The following is a 21,515-nucleotide window of genomic DNA, read 5'->3' on the forward strand; positions in this document are numbered from 1 at the left end:
GCTTGGTACTGTACTGATTTAAAGATAAGCGAGAGCGCCAGCCGATCTTCAAAACACTTCTTTCCAGCAGCGACAATTCCTCTCTTTAATCTCATCCAGCATTATTACAACAGTCTTAAAAAATCTGGAAGATTTAGCGTTCGCCTGAGATTGCTGGAAAAATACTGTCCTGAGAAGGTGCGATCGTGTTGAGGGCAACAAGACGGTCGTCTGTTCCCATACGCCACGCATTTACCTTTTACGTTTCATCAGATGATAATTTTCTTATCTGGACTCATGTACTCTAATGCAAAAGCAATACACCTTCGTTCATCGCATACAAGATACTACGAGCCATCGCCATGGCCATCTCAAACGTCCCAAGTTCCCTCAACGAAGTCCGAAAACTGAAAATTGTCAAGATCACGAATCGAGTCCCCACAATTTGGTCAAACATCTATGGGTATCAGAAGATGATCAGTGGATCTTTCAAAATATGTCTCTAGAGTCGACGTGGGTGCCTTTCTGAATCTGAAATGCTTTGCAAACCTAACTTTGAGATAAGTAGAGACGATGCACCCTCATCAGAATTCCTTTCTCAAGACGATTGTCACTTGCACACATAGCTTTTATCAGAATCTTTATCTCGGCCCATAGTTTCCAACAACTATTGTAGAAGTATACGCTTCGAAATCCTTTTTTTTTTTTTTTTTTCATAATTCTGGGCAAGAAGTACAGAAAGTCAAAATCGCCACGATGAAGCTCACACAGCCTCTTCTTCTCCTCGCTCTCGTCTCCCACTCGGCGGCACAGCAAAGGACTCGCTCCCGGCTTCGACCATCTACAACCGCTGAAGATCTCTCCCCAGCACTCAGCACTCTTCCTCCAGAGGCACTACCAAAGATCTCAAACCCACCAAGCCTACCTGCCAACTCGTTCTTGCCACGAGCACAGGAAGCGAACCCTGGTGGTCTTATGGTGGAGAGAGACAACAAAGACGACCCGTCGCCAGTTGTATCCCTTGAAAAACGAGCCACGGGAGCACCTCAAGAGCCTCAAACTGTAACAGTACCATACATCAATGCAAGAGCCGATAAAGACGACCCTTCACCAATCGTGGTCCGCCAAGCCACAGCAGCAGCTGTCGTTGAAGCAAGAGCCGATAAAGACGATCCTTCGCCGGTCGTCTCTCTCGGAAAACGAGCAACACCTGTTGTTGACGCAAGAGCTAACAAAGATGATCCTTTCCCAATCGTGGTCCGCCGACCCACAGCAGCAGCTATAGTTGAAGCAAGAGCTGATAAAGACGATCCCTCGCCGGTCGTATCTCTTGGAAAACGAGCGACACCTGTTGTTGACGCAAGAGCTGATAAAGATAATCCTTCACCAATCGTGGTCCGCCGACCCACAGCAGCAGCTGTCTTTGACGCATAGCGACCGGCTAAACTTCGATTGCTCAGCCTACTACTTTGAAGAGAATGGTTGAGGATGGTTGGGTAGATATGACTGGGTTAGTTGACGCGCGCGAGTTAGTTCAGGTGTTCGATTTATGAAGGCAAGGGGATTTGTATAACAGTCGTTGAAGAATACACCCTATAAATGATACAACTTTTGGAAGCTGAGAAATAATAATGTGAGACATTGGCACTTCATCACAGCTCAAGATAATATGTAGACACTGCTATAGCCTCTATTTGCGGAAGCGCAATCCCAAGCAATTCCATGCCATGCAATTTTGATGTTCACTTACCTGGCCAAACGCCGCATTCCGATCTGCATTAGACTAAGGAAAGCAGAGCTAACTTAGAGTTCTGGTAATTTCCAAATCCGATACGATCCATCCTGATCCTTCGAGCCAAAAAGCCTCCTCTTCTCCATCACATCCAAAGTATTGAGCCAGCTTCCTGGCCTCCACTCATCTTTCTCCCCAGCTACCCATTTCCACTTTTCGTTCGTCTTAAAATCATACATCAGCACACTTCCGTCCATAGGTGAAAATAAGAGCCGCTGTCCATTATCCAGCCATACAGCTTCACACACATCGTGAACCCAGGTCGACTGATCACCCAATTGCCATACCTGTTCCACAGTCATGGATCTCGCGTCATAGACAATCAGTCGTCCATTCATAGCACCTATTGCAAGTCTTATTCCATCAGGTGACCAAGCAATATGTCTCTGCATGCCCTTCGTACCTTCAAGAGCAATAGGAAAACTTTGCGGATCCTTCAGCCTCCATACAAAAGTACTTGGCCCACGATTTCCTCGACTAACAGCAAGGTTCTCTCCATCTGGCGAGAAGTCGCAAGCCCAGTTCTGACCTCCAGTGGGTCCTAGGTCCCTGATTTGCTTTCCATCTGTTCCAGAATAGACTTTCGCGTACCCGTCCCAAGCAGTGGACACAATTAGGCTATCGTCTGGACTGAACCCAATCCACATGATCGGGTCCTTGTGGCCTTCCATGTAAAAGGCCTCTCTCCCTGTTGCGATCTTGACAGCTGTGACTCGAGCATGCACCCCGTACTCGTCATGGACATCGCTGAGATACAGCAAAGTCTTCCCATCATGGCTAAACGCCGTGGGTGAGAACGTTGCGAGCGCTCCATCAAACTTTTCCCTCTCCCCCTTCTTTCCATCAGCCTCTGGTCCTGTGGCTTTGTCCTTACAATCTCCATCCAAATACCACAACTGGATCTGTTCATTCCTCTCGGGCAAGTTGTCATGCGCATCCGTAACCAAGACATACCCCTCGTCTCCTCCCTGAGGAAATGGCGCAAACTCAACAGTCTGCACAATGCCAAAGTCGCTCTTCAACGCACAAGCTAGAGAAAAGTCGTCCAGGTTAAAAATACAGATGCTTCGTTCTGTGGCAAGCGCTAGGAATTTCTCATCTGATGTCGCAGACCCGGATTCTACGCCGCCAGCTACGACATCGCCATGAGTCGTAAACTTCCAAACTTCTTCGCCCCATTGTAGGGGATAGCCTTTGGCATATGTAGCTGGTTTGCCGTCTTTGGTGAAGTCGGAGTCGAGTTTAGGTTCTGGGATGTCTGTGTCTTTGCTTGTGTTGAGATCTGGAGCGGATTGAGAGGATGAGAGATGGACCTCGCCTAGGAGGACTTTCATGTTTGAAGATGTGTCCTGGAGGCTATTATGGACACTGATTGACTTGTAATCGACGTTGTGAAGATTAAAGTATTCTAAAAGAAATGCAGGAATGAAGTGTAAGACGGATGACGTCTCGTATTAATTCTAGGCAGCTGCAGTGGCTCAGTGGATGCAGATCCTGTGTTTTTGCGGGGTGGGGACTCGCTTGAGTGCCCGCATGGAGTCAAGCATGGAGGTACAGAAATAGGGGCGGGGTAAGTTGCGCCCCTCGGTGTAAACAAAAAGATAATCCCAAGTACAAGTCCTTCCAAATGTCTTAACAAAATCAACTGCTTTTGTCACCGCTCGCTTCCAATTGCTCTAGTTCAGTAAAGGCTCTTACATCATGTCCTTTTGAGGGAAATGTATAAAAAACATGAACGCCATGTATATCTTCATATCGAGGCTCACGGAACGGTATTCTTACAAGCTTGCACTTGCATGATCCGTTTTAGAGAAACACGTATGCGCAATTCAGAAGAAAATCACGGCCATACAAATTGGAGAAGAACGGGTAGGTTAATTACGATTATTTTGACGATACATATTCTTTTCCCAACCAGGTACACTCGCCACTTTTGGACACGATTCCAGATCTGCACCATAGGCTGAAATCCATGAGAGGTTCTCTCCACTGTACAAAAATTATTAATCAACATTCAAGAGCAATCGAGGAACTTTATATGCCGGATCTTCCAGCTTCTTATAAGCTTCCAAGTCCCTCTGCGTAACCCTCATCAGCCGTTCCCAGCTCGCCAAAGTCTGCCCCGACCGCGGATCAACAACCGCAGTCCAAGTCTCCAAGTTCTTAAACGCCGCCATAAACGCCCCATGAGGATGCTTCTCCGCTACCAAGTTTTTCGGCGACGTAGCAAGATGTTTGATCTCCGTGAACCACTTCTGTAATCGCCATCCGTATCGAATGCCCTCGTGACATGAATCCCGGAATTTTTCGAAAAGAGGGATGAATATCGTAGTGTTGTCAGGGTTATACCGAATGACCCTTCCAAATCCAAGTGGCAAGGTACCACGGTGCATCTCAATATAAACCTCCCGCGATTCAACACAAGTTGACAGTAAAGCCAGACTGCCAAGCTTCTTCGCAACCTGGTGTTGCCATTCGACCATGAAGCCAAACGTGAAGTAGAGACCGAATTCCTCGTCGGCGGCACGGAGTTGGAGATCGAGGTAGAGGATTTCGTGTTTGTTGACAGGGACGGCGTGTTTGAAGATCTCGCGGCGGAGTTCGATGGGTAGTTTGGGGAAGAGGTGGAATTCTGTCAAGGGACGACTGCGTCGCATTTTGAGCTGTTTGATGACGTGTTTGATGTCTTCGGCGAGGTTCTTGACCATGGTGGCCGACCAGGGAGCCATGTTGTGATCAAGTGCCGAGAAGTGAAGTGAGCTGCAATTGTTTGAATGGTAGTGTCTTCAGGAAGGCCTGGGGTGCCAAAGTCGATTTTGCTCTCAGCGCTGGCTCAAGAGACTCCCTGAAGCCTGTTTGATGGTTTGAACTGTTGTTGGAGGACGTTTCAGTGGGTTTAGATCGCGTGATGACTTTGCTGGTGTCAAGTTTTCGCCGAAAGGCTCCCAGAAGACGCGCCGTTGAGTCAGTCGACTGGCAGACAGACTTTCGAAGTACCACCCTAGCGGTGGCCCATTAATTGTAGGAAGTGATTTGTGAGCTGTATTGCAAGGATCATGTACGAATACAGGTTGCCGAAATCGCTTCACCTAATGTATGTCCATGTTTGCTTTCGAGCAGTGCTAGGCTTAAGCGAGACGAGGCTATTCCCAAATCAAGGTCTTTTAGCAGACAAAGGAATACGCTGAGTCCAGCGAGTAGTCTTCAAGTATCGGAATTGAATTGCTGAATAAAAATCATATGTATGCGGGTGCAGTGAATTAAAGAAAAATAGATTTCACTTCAATTAATTGCCCTGCTGCGGTGCTGCCCGCTTTGTATATGTACCAACATAGGCACTGCCAGGTCCTGAGTCCCTGTATGGCATTCTTGTGTTGCAGGCCCACATTCCCTTATTATTCATTTTTACAGGCTTTTCCTCCCTGTAAATGTGACCTACATGCCTATCTCGCGGGCCCACATTCCAAGAGCTAGAGCCATTTGGAAGCGATTTTAGGTTTCCGCCCTTGATCTGACAGGTCTTCTGGATGGAGGAAGGGCTATTTGACACTAGATCCCTTCAATGTAACAGAAATATCTGAGTACTTTTCAACCACCCTGCGCTCAAATATCTGAAAATCTATGCATATGGGCAATTCAGTCCCTTAACAATTATTTGTGCGTAGGGGAATGATCAAATTCCGATCTATCAATTGACTCGAGCAATAAATAATTTTGGGTTTACTGAGAGATAATTCCAAGCAATTCAGACAACATGGTATTGAGAGACCAGGCAATTGGGTTTCTGGCATTACCTGCAGCAGTCTGAGATGATTGCAATTAGATTCAGAATCGTGATCAATCTCTAATCACGTTTCAATGGAAGATATAAAAGGTCCGAAGCAAAGTCATGCATTCAAGTTCCCAAGCTAGGGGAAGCCAAGCATCACATCTCATCTCCTTCGCCGTGTGAGCCTAGCAAATAATTACACAGAGGAAAAAGACCAACGCCTGCAGAAGCATCCAAATCAGACCAGAAGCAATACTCTCCTCCGAGCCCGCCGGCCGTTATTTGGGTGCTAGTTACCAACTGTAGAGAAACCATATCCCAGATGGATGAAGGCTTATGCTTCAATGTCTGCGAATGAAAGAGGGCGAAGAATTGCGAGATCAGACCGAAAGGTGATCGATATTCTCATTTCGATATATCCGGGAGCCTGTCCTTGCAAATTCGAGAGGATCTACCGCGCACAAAGCAACTGAAAAGATGGCTGAGAAGAAACGATTTTGATCCTTCACCAGGTGATCAGGTCAAGTCAAATATTCATCCTTCTACAACGGGTAGTCAGTACTAATTCTGTAGGACTCTTACGCTGGACAAAATCAAAGGGCAAACTACATACCTAGCCCAACCTGACAGCATAAAACTGTCCATCCGTAGCATACCATCTACAGTCACCAATATCACCACTTTCAATTGTCATGCGGTTTCTCTGGGTCCACGTATTGTCAGGCTCGCGACACCAGTACATACGATATGGGTCGGGATCGCTGGGCTTCATCTCCTGCTTCTTGGTGAAGTCGGGGTGCGCTGCCTGGCCCATGTTCTGCATGAGCATTTCGGTACCGGTGTAGCCATACGTGCCGTGGGCTGGCTGGTTGATGTCGAAGGTGGGATAGCCTGTCGATGGGTAGGGTTGAGGTTGGATGTTGTAGTAGGGTGGTGAGATGGCGGGTGAGGGTGCGGCGTAGATGGGTTGCGGCTGCGTGATGTAGGGTTGTTGGTAGACGACTGGCTGAGGTGGAATCTGTTTCAAGAAGAACACAAGTCAGCAATTGAAAGTGAGTGGACTATGAGATCTGTGATGTCGACAATTTGTACAAAGTGCATTCTTGCATGGGAGCAGACTAAGAAAGACTTGCGAATTGAGGGTATAGTTGAGGGTAGAGCATGTAGTAGGGGTATGGAGTCGGAGTCTGTACAACTGCAGGAGCCGGATTCTCGATTACGACCGCAGGCGCTGAGGCACTGCCAACAATGGGGATAGTAGCAGCGCTCTGTCTAACATATGCGACACCGCCGACGAGGATGCTGCCATCTGCCCGGGGGATGTAGGTGTGCATATGAGGACCAGCGGTCGTATCACCGACTTGAGGTTGGAAATTCTGTTCGGCGGCAGCCATTTTTTCAATGGGTCGTTCTGTGTTGTGATAGAGATCGAACTGTTTGGTGATGTTGTTGAGACGACTTCGTAGTATGGGTTGTGAAGAAGAAAACCTTATTCGTGTATGACTTGAAGTTGACGAAATTGTTTGTTGTTTATTTTGCACGTTTCGAGGTGAATACGGGACCACTAATTCGGCCGCGTAGTCACAGCCTCCTCCGATATAGCTTCCAGGCAGCAAGGAGAAAATTATAAGACAATGAAAAGAAGCAAGCACGAACTTAGCCTACCATTGATTTCGGAACCTTGACATATGTTCTCGCTTTTGCGTCCCAAACCGTGTATAGGACCTCTTCTTTCTTCTTCGGCAGCTCCTCCTCCACAAAGACCTCTGTAAAGCATGGAAGGCACATTGTGACAGAGTTGCTCCAAGTCTGCGTATTTTCAAAGTGATATCTTAGCGCAAGGGTGAAGTGTAGGTGTTTCGCAAAATCGAATTCTGCGAAGAACAGACTCTGTCCAAGGTCGAAGAGGCGAGTGACAGAAGGGAAGCGCCGAAAAAGATGCACAAGATGTCATGCCTGCTCCTCTAATTTGATGATTGACTTAGCCGCCACGAACCTCTGAAGCCAAGTCGATTTCATTGGAGCGAATCTTGACAGTAGTAGCGATTCGAACTGGGATCTTGGCAAGCCAGAACTTCCATGGTAGGTATACGATCATCAAATGCTCACCTGAAGGTGCTTCAACAAAAGCAATCAGTGACCGCAAGCCGTAATGTCCCCTTGTCTTAACAGCTGAATTTAATGTTGTTGACGACTGTTCACCCGAAGAAATTATTGCTCTACTTGCACACGAAAGCGTACCACAACCACTGAATTTACTACCCGAAACGCTGCTCGTCTCTTGAATTAAGAATGCTTCATTCCTGTCATAACCGACTTCCACGTCGTATTAATTTTTCGCTCAACACTCTTATTTGTTTGAGTTTCTCAATCAGCTTACCATCTAAAAACTCGTGGCGTCCTCGGTGATGTCGTACTGAAGCTTATCCGGCGGTAATTCATGTCTCCTTCTTATCGTCTCTATTTGAGCATTAAACTATGATTGTGTAAGCTCCCATGGCTCGCTGTGCAAGAGCCTTAGTCTCAACATTGCCTCCGTCCATCTGAAGGTGATGTACGTACCTCTGTACTTAGAGCCCCGTCGCGATTTCCATGCATTCAATTTCTCCATTTGGATTTCTTTCTTCAGATATGCTCCAAAAGGCTCTCCAAAGTCGTCCTCCGTCAATCCTTGTGCTGTCAGGTCCTCACAAAATTGTTTCTCTTCCTCATCTATTGCTTGCTGTTCCTCTTTATGCCACTTGATGGCGTCGCGGTCCATTGACTGCCGAATTTAGCATGGCCCATCTAGTAAATTATGAAGCTACCTTACATGGATAATTTCCACCACCAGCGCGCAAAGTGATGATGGAGATGCGTTCACAGACATCTGTGTTACAGATACCCTCTCTCCTCTAAGTATCTGTATCATGTTATCGTAAGAAATTTTGTCCTCGAGCTTTTTGCCTTTCTCTTCTCCTAGCTTTCCTTTCAATATGATTGAATTCTTCTTTGATGTATAAATCCAAGGCCCGTCGCGAATTGTGTAACCTTGTTCATCGCGTCTCGACTGGGAAAAAGGGAAAGTGGTGAACGAAGCTGGACGAGTCGGCAGCATGATCCCAAGGGCATTGACAGGATTATTAGCATCTACATTGTCACCGTTACGTGACGGAGGATCAGTTGTGGTGCTGGAGGTACGGTAGGGTTCACCAGGCTCGAGAGGTGGAATGACGGAGAGTTGAGTTGCATCTTGAAGCTGGGCGAGAAAGCTAGTGTAGGATAAGAGGTCATGATTCTTCGCGGGAAACTTGAAAAACAGACGCTGTGTTTGTGTGGTTCCAGCGTATCCACCCCGCAGGGTTGTAAGGCGAACCTCAAAGTCAACATGGTCTCGTGAAACCGTAGAGTTACGCGGTTCCGGGGCAAGCATAGCAGCTTTGACGCGAGCGCCGGCAGTGATCAAGACCTACAAAAGTTAATCTCTTTGCAGCACAGCTGAGCGATATGAATTGTCGTACTTGTTGATACGCAGTCAGGTGTTCTACATCCTTTGCAGAGTAGCCTATCTGTCCCACTAACTCTTCACTCAATAACTCGCGAATGTGGCGTTGCAGCTCTTTGTTGCTACTTGCGAGACTCCCGATTGTGAGTAGGAAGTTACTCCTTGCGGCTTCATAACGCAGGTTTTCAAGTGCCGTATGCAGATCGGTACCTGTGTAGGAAGGGGCTCCAAAATCAACCATTTCGAGCCTCTCTGGGTCAAAGAATATCGCATGAGTTAGATCCTCGACTTTCAATTCAGTGGTCGTTCCACTCTCATGATAGTTTCGCATAGCAAACTCTATGAGGAGCTCCTTCACTTCGAACGGCGTGTACTTCTTCGGTGAAGCATCGTGTGCTCGACTTGACTCCGACATCTTGCTTGGTAGCTGTTGATGTTGCCTGTATTTCGTTACGGAGGTAGGCTGTAGATGGTGTAGGAGTAGCTAGGAAGGAAGGGTGGAAGGAGACAAGAGATTAGGATGGCCGTAGGAGACTCTGGAAGAAAGAGCGATAGGACATGGCGAATGAAATCGATTTTCTGAGTTAGGGATCTTTCAGAACATGGAAAGTGAAAGTTCGATATTCCTGATCTGTATCCAATTGGTAGCTGAGTAAAATACGTGATTCAAGGGCGAGGTCCTGGGGTACCTACAACAAGGGGACTGAGCCATGTGAATATCTCCTGATCGTTCTGCTGGATTTAATTCATTCACCCAAGTATGTACCACATCTATCACCTGCTCTGCACAATCGACATATTTTTGAGTTCATCTTGATACTCCATTACACTGGTTTGTAGCCCAAGAGACGCCACCAGCCGATTCGGCGCTGTTGCGCATACCACCCCACCCATCTAAATATACAAGGTACCCCAACCAGAGGAGAGATCGTCCATCGCTAATGCATTTCACGCCGAATTATGAATCTATAATAATCAAACAGGCGAACAAGGTGCTGGTACAGGAAAGGTATGCTCGAGAGCAATGGTGTTGATCGAGGTGTCGGAAGATTGGGTATTCGGATATTCGGATGTTTGAATTGAGAAGCACTTAAAAGAGAGCCTTTCTTGTGACCTAGAAGGGCCGTCAGTATCCAACCAATGTCGCTGGCATATGGAATCACTTACTGCCCACGCGCCAGCAACTGATGCGACAATTCCTCCTGAGATCATCATCGGTCGAACACCCCTTGTACTCTTGAAAATCATTCCGCTCAATGCTCCTGCCACTATACTGTTCGCCGAATCTTGTTTCCCCCGCATGTGTCCAATGAATGAATTGAAGCCATTATACACCATTGCAATAACACCCGCCGAGTTGCCCAAAAACGGTCCTCTCCTGGTCACGGCATTCAACACTGAATTCAATCGCAACTTCGGCGGCTGTCCATTTGATCTTCTCAGTCCTTCCTGTAGTCCCCAAGCTCCTCCCATGGTCAACGCGGTGAGATAAGTAACTCCGGTACCGTAACACAAATCATCCGACCAGCCTCTTGAAGGCAACGCGGACTGAGAACCTGGCAGATCGGATAAAGCGGAATCCTCGAGCGACAGATAATCTAGGGTTTGTTGATTTAAGCCTGCGAGAGGGTGTAGTTGTGAAGGATCTGCGAAGGAAGGTCCACTGAGGAAAGAAGAGACATCTTGGGCTTCTTGAGGGTTGAAAGGGGTGGGAGAGAAGGTATCGGTAGGGGTGGTTGAAGGGGAATCGTGGGTCGCTGTTGGCGTCGACTTTCGTCCTGTGAGTTTATCCCAAATTGACATGTTGACAAGCGCGCAAGAGAATGTGGAGGCGGTAGATTGAGGAGTCTGGAGTTGGATGAAGTGGTGATGCTAATCAAGAGCCCTTTGAAAAATATTTAGGGCCGGAATTCGGAAATACGTATTGCCGGGCTTTCAGCCTCAAATCCTCTTCCCATGCAAGAAGAAACTTAGAGTATTGAGAGAGATATTTTCATCCAAATCTGATTTGCCTGGAATTGTAACAATATTTCCGCAGTGATTATTTTGAAGCTCCTTCTACAGTCCTTCAACTGACTTTCTCAAGAAGCGTGAGTCCTAGCTGAAAGCAGGGGTGTGCATGCAAACATGTGGCCCCTCAAGCGAAAGCCCCTTCACTTCCTCGTCACCTGATTAGGACATTCAACATCATCCTTAGCTACCTAGGTAGGTAGGAACTGTGCAAGTCATCAAAAGTTCCTTAACTATTTGCAGGGCCGCTTCATGAAGGAATCATATTAGGAAGACTCTCAGAGTTGGACCTGCCATTCAGCACTTGGTTACTAGCATCCAATCTCGACACTCCTAGCAAATTTTCGCATGCACACTTGAATTTCGAAACTCTCGATACCCGGACCCTATTTTACCATCCGCCGCAACACCCATGGAAACAAGCAGAGTAAAACTAGATATTTTTGAATACGGACAAGATCCGTGAGGAGTAGCCTTCTGAAGATGTCCGTACAAGTGGTTGGAGAGGGCAACTCCTCGTCGCTGGAGATGTCACCGCCAAGTGATGACAGACTTATCCCGAAATGGCTCGAAAGCCAACCAAATGAGGCTCAGTCAAGGTACCCGACTCGGAAATGATTCTTGGAGTACTCTAACATCAGGCTTAGGCTTACACAAAACATATTAGATGATTACCTCGCCAAAGCTGCACAACCTCGTCACGTCTCAGGAAATGGATGCATCAAACTCTGCTATTATATCGAGCAGTGCATGAGATCCGAATCATCTCTCGTCAGAGACATCATCTTCGCCGAGAAACCTTGTCTAGACCTCTTCAACTTTTACATTGAGTGGAATGAGAAGAATCAGGCGCGCTCCATGAGGCAAGTGATGGAGCTGATCTCAACGATGATCGCCAAGAACCCGTCGCGAGACGCGAAACTCGCTATTAGGAAAGCAATAGTTGAGAGGGATATGTCTATCGTCACTCATCAAGCTGCCCAGCCCTTGGTCAAACCAGCATTCAAGTCTTTGGAAAGTCTTATGGGTAAGGGCACGATTTCAGCCCAAGACCTCCTGGATGCATATCAGGAGAGACATGTATCTCTGGCCCATGAAACAGCGTCATCGAACGACATTGATCCTGAAACAGGATTCTCAGCTACGCTGAAGCAAGAGATGTCCATAGAGAAGGGACATGATAACAATGACCCAGAAGCATCTTCTTGGGATGCCTTCTTCTGTGAAATGTTTGAGTGGATGACATATGCCGATATCTCACCAGCTGCGGGCAAATTTCTTGTCACTGTTTTCCGAGACCTGAGGACCACATCTGATAAGTCGGGTTTCTCGGACAACAGTACTGCTTCATGGCAGCGTTGGATCCGGCGAGGTCTCGGCAGCAATCCCGAGGCTTTGGAGAATGTCAAGAACTACTTATTCCCTCCTCTTTTCAAATTGGATAGGATCGGCTCTCTGTCTTTTTTGGCAGACTTGAGTATTCAGAATTCTCTCGAGGAATTTCAAAGCCAGAACATGGATGCGCAGTCATTGCTCCAACTCTCGGCAATGGAGACAGGAAAGAAAGCGGGGTTGGTCGAAGAGCCTGGTAAGACTTCTATTCAGCTCCTATTTGAACCAGTCTTAACCATCATGTAGACACTATCGAGTTTTCGAAAGTCAGTAAGAAGCCTTCGGGTGCTGTCGTTCTTCAAGAAGATGCAATAGGTCTTCTTCTTACGCACGAATCTGAAACTGTCCGTTCTCTGGCTTTCTCGGTATTAGTTTCTTCTTCGTCCACTATTCGACCTTTCAGTAAGATGGCACTGGAGATTCTCAGAGCAAACATGTACATCCTGTATTCAGATACCGATGCCAAGTTCAGAAACGAGATTTTGAGCAGCACCAAGCACATGATTGAGAGGCTGAGAGGCGCCACTTCGCTTCTCGCCAAGGAAATTGAGTCGCTTAGCTTCCAGCTCAGTGGAAATCAAGACCTTCCAACTGCCCAACAACAAGAAGGACACAAACGACTAGATGCCATCAAGCTCATTTTTCACAGCCATAATGATTTCGTCGCGTGGTATGTGGAGTTTCTTCTCCTTGAATTGATCCCAACAGCATCGTACCAACGCCACATCACTTCGTTAAAAGCAATCTCTTTATTCCTGAGGAGTGGAATACTCAAACAAGGTCTCCAGTCTAGGCTATTAAAAACGTCTGGAAATAATACTGTCTGGCCATATCACATAGCCTTCTTCACACGGTGCTCTATGAGACTTCTCATGGATCTTCTCATGGATCCTTTCGAGGATGTAAGAAGTGCGGCAACATCAATACTGAAGCTTGCGGCTCCATGTGATTTCGGATTTAAAACAAACCCCTCCACTTCAATAGAGGGAGATAGAAGCTCACTAGACATTGCAAGCTCCGGTCTTAACAATGCCGTCAACAGGACATCTGAGTGCAAAAATGTTATTCTTGCGCTGCTAGTCAACTTCATTACTCGTATTGAAGATCTTTCAAAACAAACAGGTCGGGCGGACCACGCAGATGGTGTAGCAAGATCATATGAGCTCTTGTATGGTCTACAAATATCCCCTCAGAGCCGTTTGGCTCTCATCACACAGCTTGTGAAAGATCTTGAAAGCAAAATTGAAGTTGCTGAGCACAGCCTCGGACAGGCTGTGTTTGAAGCTCCAGTCCATGGTAACTTTGCTGCTCTAACGTGAGTCATCAATACTCGTTAAAAAAAGATGTGACAAAGCTGACCAGCTTCATCTAGCTTTGTTTGGGATGCCATTAATCATACCAAGGACTTCGAAGTTGACGCCACCCCGGACTTGAGCTGCCATAGCGAACTAGAAGTTCTGCAAGAGCGCATGGCAAACTGTTGTTCTCGTGTCTGGCATGCTGTAAAGGACATCCTTTGCAACGACTCGCCGGAGGGTTACCTTCCTGAGGACCTCGATGAAGTTGAAGAAGTAGACACAAAAGACGTACTGAGCTATAGCTTTAGGGCTATCCATGAGTCCAGGTAAGTGCTCAGTCGGCTGCTCCACTTTTATCGTGCTCTTTGCCACAACGGTGTTGGCATGCTAACCTTTCCACAGCAACATGATGAGGTCACTTGTCAACACAATTAAGCTTAAGCTTCAAACACCAGAGAGCAAGCCCATTCTGCCAACCACCACTTTTGTTCAGATTGCAAATCTTTCTTTCGAACAGTTGACAACTCTGCGCCATCGTGGAGCATTTTCTACAGTTACCTCAACTTTCGCAGCTTGCTGCCAAGCCTGCGTGGAATCAAGTATGGATCCAACATCCAAGCAATTTTTGACCACATGGCATCAAGTATGTCAACTCTAACTTTCGGCCCCTCTTTGAAAAGTGGCTAATAACTCAAGGCCATTTTTGAATGCATCATGGACCAAGACTCGACTACTCGCCGCTCCGCAGGGATTCCTGCAGCTATCACCAGTATCCTCTCTGCAAGGGCCCTAAGCCCATCACTGAACGATGTTGTTGAAGGTCTCGTAGCCATTGCAAAAATACAAGTGGCTCCAAGTGTAAAAGATGAGACAAGATACCCGCAGGTCCATGCTCTCAATTCCTTAAAAGAAATCGTGAAAAGCGCTGGTATTGGAAATCAAGTAGAGCCATTCGTCGAAAAGCTATTCACTATTGGCGGAGACAGCTTCCAAAGTAGAATGTAAGCGTTTACTCGTATTACTCCTTATGCTATGCTGATCATTTTCTCCAGATACCCAATTCGGAATTGTGGTTTACTTCTGATCAGAAGCTTGTTCGACTTTATTTTCGGCACGAACACAGGGAAGGACATCGTGGAGAAGGGTTGGGATGGGAAGTCAACCACAATCAACTATAATCAGTACCCAGCTTTGGTTGATCTTATAACTCATCTCTTGGAAACTGGCACAGATGAGGCGCTCTTTCCCGCAATGGATGTTCTTAGACGTGCTGGACCTCCGCCAGGCCACCTTCAACGCATTGAGTCGCTTATTTCTAAGCAACTGGGAAACAGCGAGTGGCAGATTCGCCGCATTGCTGCGGATTGCCTGTGCTCTTTTCTGATGGGGGGAAATTGGCTTAAATCGGCACTCATGTTCTTAGAGCTCGACGCAGAAGGCTCGAACCAACGCCATGGCCAGCTATTGGTTGTCCGCGCAATATTAAGCCAAAGACTGCGCGGTGCAACTCACAGCGAGATTGGTGAGTCTCTTATCTCCCATTTTAGTTTGACACTCGTTCCTTATCCCATGGATTCCGGCCAGTCAGAGGCAAACAAAGCTAACACATCCTAAGGCAAACTTTTGGAGGCATTACCATCCTTTATCACATCTTGGAGCCGGGATGTTCAACAATATCCTAATCCTTGGAACCTGATAGCACTTGGAGAAATTCGACAACATATCAATCAAAAGTTTTGCTCCCTGGCCATCTCCTTTCCGCAGATTCGCGCCAAGCTTCTCAATAACTCTGCACTGTCAACATTGCAAGCCATCGATTTGCGAAGCGATTTTCAACGGTCCCATAGCAATACCAAGATTGCTAAACATCCCGATCTGTGCAGGCTCATTACGCAGAATGAATTCTCTTCTTTAGTCATACAAAATGACTTCAATGGACTTCTTCCTGCTTTTACGAAGGCCAAAGCCCTGTCCTCTATTGCTGCGGTGGCCATTCTTGAGGCTATTCCCAATGGCTTTCCATTGACCGATGACGGAGCTATCCTGGTTCAGCTATGTCTGGTCTATGAGGAAGCATTAGGGTCCACGGCTTCCGAAGTCCAAATTGCTGCTCTGCAGAGCCTTTGCACTATTTTAGATCGCCACTTTGACTTCTCGCGTTATAGCTTTGGCAATCACAAGAAAGTCATGGATATAGTGCTCAAGTCAGCTGGCAAGAAATTGACCGCAAGAGGTCCTACTTCTACAATCGCGCTGCTCGACATGAATGGATGGGTCTGTCTTTTCCAAATTCTTCAGAAGATAGACAGCTGCCCCGCAACTTTCGAAGATGCAATTATGCCCACGTCAGAATTTCAGTCTTGGTCTATAGAATGCATTCTGAATGGAAAGGACGATGTGGTAAGTCTTCACCATATTTTCAGTGAGTATCACTAACAGTGTCTAGGAGTTTGATACTCGATTTGCAGCCGCGCAAGCGTTATCTAAGTTCTACGTTCGAATCGTCAAAGCCCTGCGCGGTATTCCGAAGTCCGAGTATCTTATTCCATCTTTATTCGCCCTCCATAGTACCTTGAACGATGACGATGTTGATATTCGAAAGCTCGCTTCGGCAGCGATATCAATCATCTTGAACAGACACTTAGTCTCTCAAGCTGCTACTTCGGCTTTCGCCCACCATCTTTTCGACTTGTTCTTGAATTCGCCGATATTCATAAATTATGTCACTGCCAAGATGACTGGAACACCGACCGATCTCCTTGACTTAGGGTGCCAGAATTCGGTTGTCTTGGAACCCTTTGCGGATCAATACGTTGACGATCAGCGTGACGAAAATAAACTTTTTGCGGAAGAGAAGCAAAATCTGTGGCGGGACGACATTGACGATGCAAAGATTTGGGCTGTTATTTTCGGTAAGCTGCGTCTTCACAGCTTTGGAACTTATACTCCTGGCCATCCTCTACCTCCCATCATTGCAGAATTAGTCGTCTGGGCCAAGAACACTGCCACTACCCTGAATGAATCAGCCTCCTCGAATAACGCTGCCAATGGCTGGACCACGAAGCCGGAAGTCTTCGCTGTATCAATGCGAGCCATCAATGCTATCAACACCCTAATGGACTACTTGGAGGTGCATTTCCTACCCGCTATCGATAGAGAACCTGCGGTTTGGAGCTCGACAGGTCCTGATTTACTGGATCAATTCCACGCGATTGTCTTGGGAACTACGGATTTTGTGCGTCAGTGCATTTTAATCAACGTACATCCCATTTTGATCCAAGCACTTATGACGAGAGTGTCTCGAGTCCCGGAGGTCCGTCAAAGATTCAAACTTCTGCAGCAGCAGGTCAAGCAGTCAGGGCAAGAGGATGTGAAGAGCCTAATGTTCCCTACACCCAATGGCACAAGATAATAGGGACGGGGCCTTATTTCCTGATTGATGGATGATATAAAAGTAAACCCAGCTTGCACTTTGGTGGCCTGGAGGCCTGGTGTCCTGCCTACCCTTGTCATTTTTGTTTACGCGAGATATTCACTAGTGGCACTGAATTTGCGACCAAGTCAACAAGACGCATCATTCGATTCATTCACGCTTTCCCACGCGAAAAATCTCATCTTTGCTGCTTTGCCCATCTTGAAGTATTGTACACCGTCTCCATCTCCTCGAGTGCTTGCAAGAATCCTGACATAACAACAGATCTGTGCTGCAGCGATGGAGTCCTACACAACGATCCTAGTCGTTCTCCTCATCCTATTCGTCTTCATCATCTCTTGGGTTTTCTTCGGGAAGGTCGTCGTCCTGAAATTCGTAAGTAGCCCCCGCGGCGCTCCAATCTTCGTCTCTGGTATCTACAAATCTAACAATATTTTCAGGCTGAGTACATGTGCGGTCCCAACAACTGCCTTTCCTTATGGATTGGTCCCTCTCACAGCGGCCCTTCCTCATCCAGCGCCGTCTAACATCTCCCTCATCTCTAGGGCCAATAGTCAAGATGCGTACGAAGCCCAAGCTGCCGCTGCCGTTGAACGCGCTCAAAAGCGTGCCGAAACTTTAGCCGCCAAAGAAGAAGCCGCCCGCAAAGCTGAGGAGGAAAAGGCTCTGCAGGAAGCTGCTGCTATCTGCCCCAACTGCAAAGTAAACCATGGTTCCCCGTCTGCCGTTTCCGACGTCACCGATTACATGGACTGCTGCGAGCGTCATAAGCAGGCCAAACCTCACAAGACCGTTTTCAGCGTGGCGAGTACCGAGTCTACCGTATGAAGCGCTACTGCTGGGTTTTTCTTGGGGATTGATGTTGGGTACTTCGTTAGTACCACTACGTCTCATATGACTACGTCTCTTTTCCTTTTTACACGCTTTCTGTTTTCGTTTTCTCGCACACATGAGGTTCGCATAAATGGAGGATTGCCATGACATCTTGTCATGGCAAAGATGGAAAATTAGACTATCCCTTGATGTGAGCTCCATCATCTCACTGTTAATATAAAATTCTCTGTGACAATCCGATACCACTGTATTAGAAATAAGAATCCTTCTCTTCGTAAGTTCGATCTGCCTACGGCGTGATTCAACTCGACAGCCCCATGCTTCGACTCGCCAAATCCGCGCATCCGCCAGTCCTACGCTGCAAGATCCCTTCCGTCTTCTCCCACACCCATAACACCACGCTGCCAACACACTGTGCGCAAGTCTCCACATCTAAGCTGCTTTGCCTTGCATGTGCTCAACACAAGCAAAACTTGGTGTTTCTCGTCAGGAGTCGTACTCAAACTTCACCTTGTCGGCTGATCTGTTTAGGAATATTCACTCAACCCCAAGCGCCTCGGAACAAATTCACGCATACCAATGCTAAAACTGGCATCACGCAAACGAGGCCTTGAAGCAATCTCACTCACGATCTCCACCACTGTCATACTACACCCTCGATCACAACCGGATCTTGTACAACCACGCACGCACGTACTGCTTGTGCCCGGAGCATACCACTCAATATCGTGGATGACGTCTTTGCGCACTATCCAATCGTCTCACCCGTTCTCTCATATGCGGAATTTCTATATCTTGGCAGATTGAGGCAAGAAAATCTAAAAGATGGCCACTTCAGCTTCTCCTCCCCTGGTAACCTACGGCGCAACAGCCACAACCTTCCTAACGACCACCATCTCGCTGTCGTCAAATCAAGCTTCATTTGAGATTCTATACCCACCACCTGCTTCAGAAGGAATCCAATACACCACATTTCCTGCAGTTCAGAATCCAAGCAGTACATATACACCGTCACCTCTTCCAATCCTAGTCCTCACAGATGTTGTGGGCATAGCTGTCAACCCGTCTGGCTCACCAATCGCGACACGAACACTCACCCAAATTCTTCCACCTCAAGCATCAAACGCAAACATAACCATCTCCACTACAGAAGCAACGAATTGCCCATCTTGGAAGTGGACTTGCTGGCCCCTCAGCAAGCAAGTTGGAATCGGCATCGGTATTGGTCTTGGTACCCTCCTGTTCTTACTCTTACTCTTCTGGCTCTTTTTCTGGCGTCCACGAATCAAGAAGATTCGAATCAGAAGAGGCAGACCTGGTGACGAGGAGGGAGGACAAGGAAGAACCCCGCTAAAGATTGCGGTTAGGACAAGTATGTCGCAGACGAGGAGCAGGAGTCACGGTGCTAGGGACGACAGTTTGACCCCCAGTCCGCCGCCGAGAGGGCGTGAGAAAATGAAAGTTATGGTTGGGTATGGAAACGGCATTGGAAACGCCAGAGAACCGCCTGCTTACAAGGTGGTGAGACAGCCTAGTCCAAGAAACTTTGTTAGGCCTGTTGCCATGCCGGAGGGTCCTGCGAGAGGAGATTTGGATGGAGCAGATGAGATTAAAGCCAGGGATTCTGCGGTGCCTGTTACTGGTGCTGCGATTGGAGTTGGGGTTGGGAGTGCGAACCGCAGTCGGAGGGACAGGGGTGAAGGAGGGGTAAGAGTCTCACGGGGAGAGTCCATGAGGCAAACCAAAGGATCGAGAAGAGTTCGCCGAAGTTCTGAAGCTGAGATCGAAATGAGAGAGATGGGCGAGAGATGGAAAGAATGGGATAGGAAGGAGATAAATGATTACGATGGGAACCGAACCAGAAGTCATCGTGGAAGAGAAGAGCGTCCCGATGAGCGACATAGTGATAGGAGGAGTCGAAGGCGAAGCTATGCACCTAGAGATGAAGAAGAATTTGAAGCTAGGAGGCATCGTAGTCCGAGGCGGCGAAGCTCTGGACAGGATGAGCACAGACGTAGACCCAGAAGGTAGAATACCGCTCCTCCATAACAGATATCTCATATTGAATCAAAGGACTATCAACTGACAAATGTTAGTGTCTCACCCCCACGCCGTGATGGATCAAATGACAAACATAAGCAACAGAAGAGACAAAACTCGGAAGGCGGTATTGGAAATGGTTTGAAGAAGTTATTTCCCTTCTTACCTCTGGTCCTTGGACTCATGGCAACAGTTGGGGAGCCAAAAGGAGGATGGGATCAATACATACCAGAGGACAAGCGGAAAAAGAGCAAAGTGAAAAAGTACGTATTAACTTCATTATTCAGGGCTAAAAAGTCTACTGAAGCGGGGTTCGAGAGGTTTAAAGCTAATTTCAGTCTTTTTCGCAGGATGGCAGAAGATGCATTTGAAAAACATCACCACAAAATACCTGAGGACTTCCCTCGACACCTGCATCAACACTCACCACGATCCAAATCTGCATATCGTGCTTCCCGTTCCACAAGACCTCGAAGATCTCCACCACCATCCCATAGAAAGGACCGATACACAAGAAGAAATCGACACGCAGACAGGTATCGCGGAAGTTCCTCTGGTCCAGTTGGAAGTATGCGGGAAGCATTCAACAGCATTACTCCGGAAGCAGGAAGTGCTCATAATACACTAACACCTTCTCCACCACCCACACGTAGAAGATCGGCTAGATATAGGGGAGTTGGAGGGTATGATGGTTGTGATGACGATGATGATTTTGTTGTGCATTCTGCTGAGATGGCGGATGGGATTGCAGGGGAGAGCGTGCTTCCTTATGAGATCTCCGAACCAGAATCTCCGGTTTCAAGACCTGCGAGAACTTTCGCCGCTCATAATGAAGGTGATAAAAGAGCAAATGTTGGTCCAAGAGCTTTCAAGCCACCAACGCCACCTACGCCACCTTCCACAGTCTGTTGAACGGTTTGCGTTCCACCTGCAGCTTACGAATCATGGGATTCTCAGAGCACCTATTTGTTGAACTAAAGTTGTGTTGTAGCCTCGATGAAGCACGTTTATAGGATGGTAATGTCAGACAGAGTACAATAGTTCCACTTTGTTTCCATCGAGCTGACTTGGGTGACTTGGCGCGGGATGATGCATTTGGTTGATACTTGGCAGATTATTTTCATGTTGTTGGCACAGTAGCCGTCCGTCACTTGACAAGTACAGCCTCAACCGGGAATAATTCAAGGCTTCGCTATATAGCTTACTTCCAAGACAACGGTGAAAGTATGCCTAGCTGCAATCTTCCGTGCCTCTTAAGCTGCTGCCTCACCGGAAGATTGAAGTACTTTCCCGTAACATGCCTTAGATTGACGATACAATGCAGTTTGTAAACTGCAAGAGTTACACTGAACAACTGCCAGCAACCTGATCTCGATTAGTTTGCCATTTCGTTACACTGAGTTCTACCTCGCTTCTTTAAAGCTCATTTCGAAGCTTTGAGGTGAGATTTGAAAGCTACTCCTTGGTCTCACAGCATCGCTGCT

The 21,515-nt window shown here is 47.3% G+C and overlaps 9 protein-coding genes across 9 annotated transcripts; 4 read left to right on the forward strand and 5 right to left on the reverse strand.

Annotated features, from left to right (window-relative positions):
* Positions 1-735: 735 nt before the first annotated feature.
* ONS95_010063 (uncharacterized protein) lies at positions 736-1,413 on the forward strand (the record flags this gene model as incomplete). Its single annotated transcript, XM_058503631.1, has 1 exon — positions 736-1,413. One exon carries the CDS (start codon positions 736-738, stop codon positions 1,411-1,413), a length of 678 nt encoding a protein of 225 aa, XP_058360344.1.
* Positions 1,041-3,185, reverse strand: ONS95_010064 (uncharacterized protein). The gene is made up of 2 exons (XM_058503632.1): positions 1,328-3,185; positions 1,041-1,189 (listed from the first exon to the last, which is right to left on the reverse strand). Exon 1 carries the CDS (start codon positions 3,103-3,105, stop codon positions 1,783-1,785), a length of 1,323 nt encoding a protein of 440 aa, XP_058360345.1. The 5' UTR covers positions 3,106-3,185; the 3' UTR covers positions 1,041-1,189; positions 1,328-1,782.
* Positions 3,186-3,774: 589 nt separating this feature from the next.
* On the reverse strand, positions 3,775-4,500 carry ONS95_010065 (uncharacterized protein; the record flags this gene model as incomplete). The annotated part of the gene is made up of 1 exon (XM_058503633.1): positions 3,775-4,500. One exon carries the CDS (start codon positions 4,498-4,500, stop codon positions 3,775-3,777), a length of 726 nt encoding a protein of 241 aa, XP_058360346.1.
* Positions 4,501-6,153: 1,653 nt separating this feature from the next.
* On the reverse strand, positions 6,154-7,328 carry ONS95_010066 (uncharacterized protein; the record flags this gene model as incomplete). The annotated part of the gene is made up of 2 exons (XM_058503634.1): positions 6,154-6,558; positions 7,206-7,328. 2 exons carry the CDS (start codon positions 7,326-7,328, stop codon positions 6,154-6,156), a joined length of 528 nt encoding a protein of 175 aa, XP_058360347.1.
* A 683-nt stretch (positions 7,329-8,011) lies between these two features.
* On the reverse strand, positions 8,012-9,439 carry ONS95_010067 (uncharacterized protein; the record flags this gene model as incomplete). Its single annotated transcript, XM_058503635.1, has 4 exons — positions 8,012-8,016; positions 8,103-8,304; positions 8,353-8,988; positions 9,041-9,439. 4 exons carry the CDS (start codon positions 9,437-9,439, stop codon positions 8,012-8,014), a joined length of 1,242 nt encoding a protein of 413 aa, XP_058360348.1.
* Positions 9,440-10,114: 675 nt separating this feature from the next.
* Positions 10,115-10,827, reverse strand: TIM23 (Mitochondrial import inner membrane translocase subunit tim23; the record flags this gene model as incomplete). The annotated part of the gene is made up of 2 exons (XM_058503636.1): positions 10,115-10,138; positions 10,192-10,827. The coding sequence occupies 2 exons, from the start codon at positions 10,825-10,827 to the stop codon at positions 10,115-10,117; spliced, it is 660 nt and encodes a 219-aa protein (XP_058360349.1).
* Positions 10,828-11,517: 690 nt separating this feature from the next.
* Positions 11,518-17,136, forward strand: ONS95_010069 (uncharacterized protein; the record flags this gene model as incomplete). Its single annotated transcript, XM_058503637.1, has 9 exons — positions 11,518-11,633; positions 11,682-12,622; positions 12,673-13,741; positions 13,799-14,050; positions 14,127-14,367; positions 14,421-14,725; positions 14,777-15,246; positions 15,340-16,124; positions 16,171-17,136. 9 exons carry the CDS (start codon positions 11,518-11,520, stop codon positions 17,134-17,136), a joined length of 5,145 nt encoding a protein of 1,714 aa, XP_058360350.1.
* A 300-nt stretch (positions 17,137-17,436) lies between these two features.
* On the forward strand, positions 17,437-17,985 carry ONS95_010070 (uncharacterized protein; the record flags this gene model as incomplete). Its single annotated transcript, XM_058503638.1, has 1 exon — positions 17,437-17,985. One exon carries the CDS (start codon positions 17,437-17,439, stop codon positions 17,983-17,985), a length of 549 nt encoding a protein of 182 aa, XP_058360351.1.
* An 826-nt stretch (positions 17,986-18,811) lies between these two features.
* ONS95_010071 (uncharacterized protein) lies at positions 18,812-21,045 on the forward strand. The gene is made up of 3 exons (XM_058503639.1): positions 18,812-20,018; positions 20,088-20,294; positions 20,382-21,045. The coding sequence occupies exons 1-3, from the start codon at positions 18,817-18,819 to the stop codon at positions 20,941-20,943; spliced, it is 1,971 nt and encodes a 656-aa protein (XP_058360352.1). The 5' UTR covers positions 18,812-18,816; the 3' UTR covers positions 20,944-21,045.
* The last annotated feature ends 470 nt before the right edge of the window (positions 21,046-21,515 follow it).

This window comes from Cadophora gregata (genome assembly GCF_030347475.1).
Source record: "Cadophora gregata isolate MNR1 chromosome Unknown scaffold_4, whole genome shotgun sequence".
In the NCBI taxonomy this organism is placed as follows: Eukaryota; Fungi; Ascomycota; class Leotiomycetes; order Helotiales; family Ploettnerulaceae; genus Cadophora; species Cadophora gregata.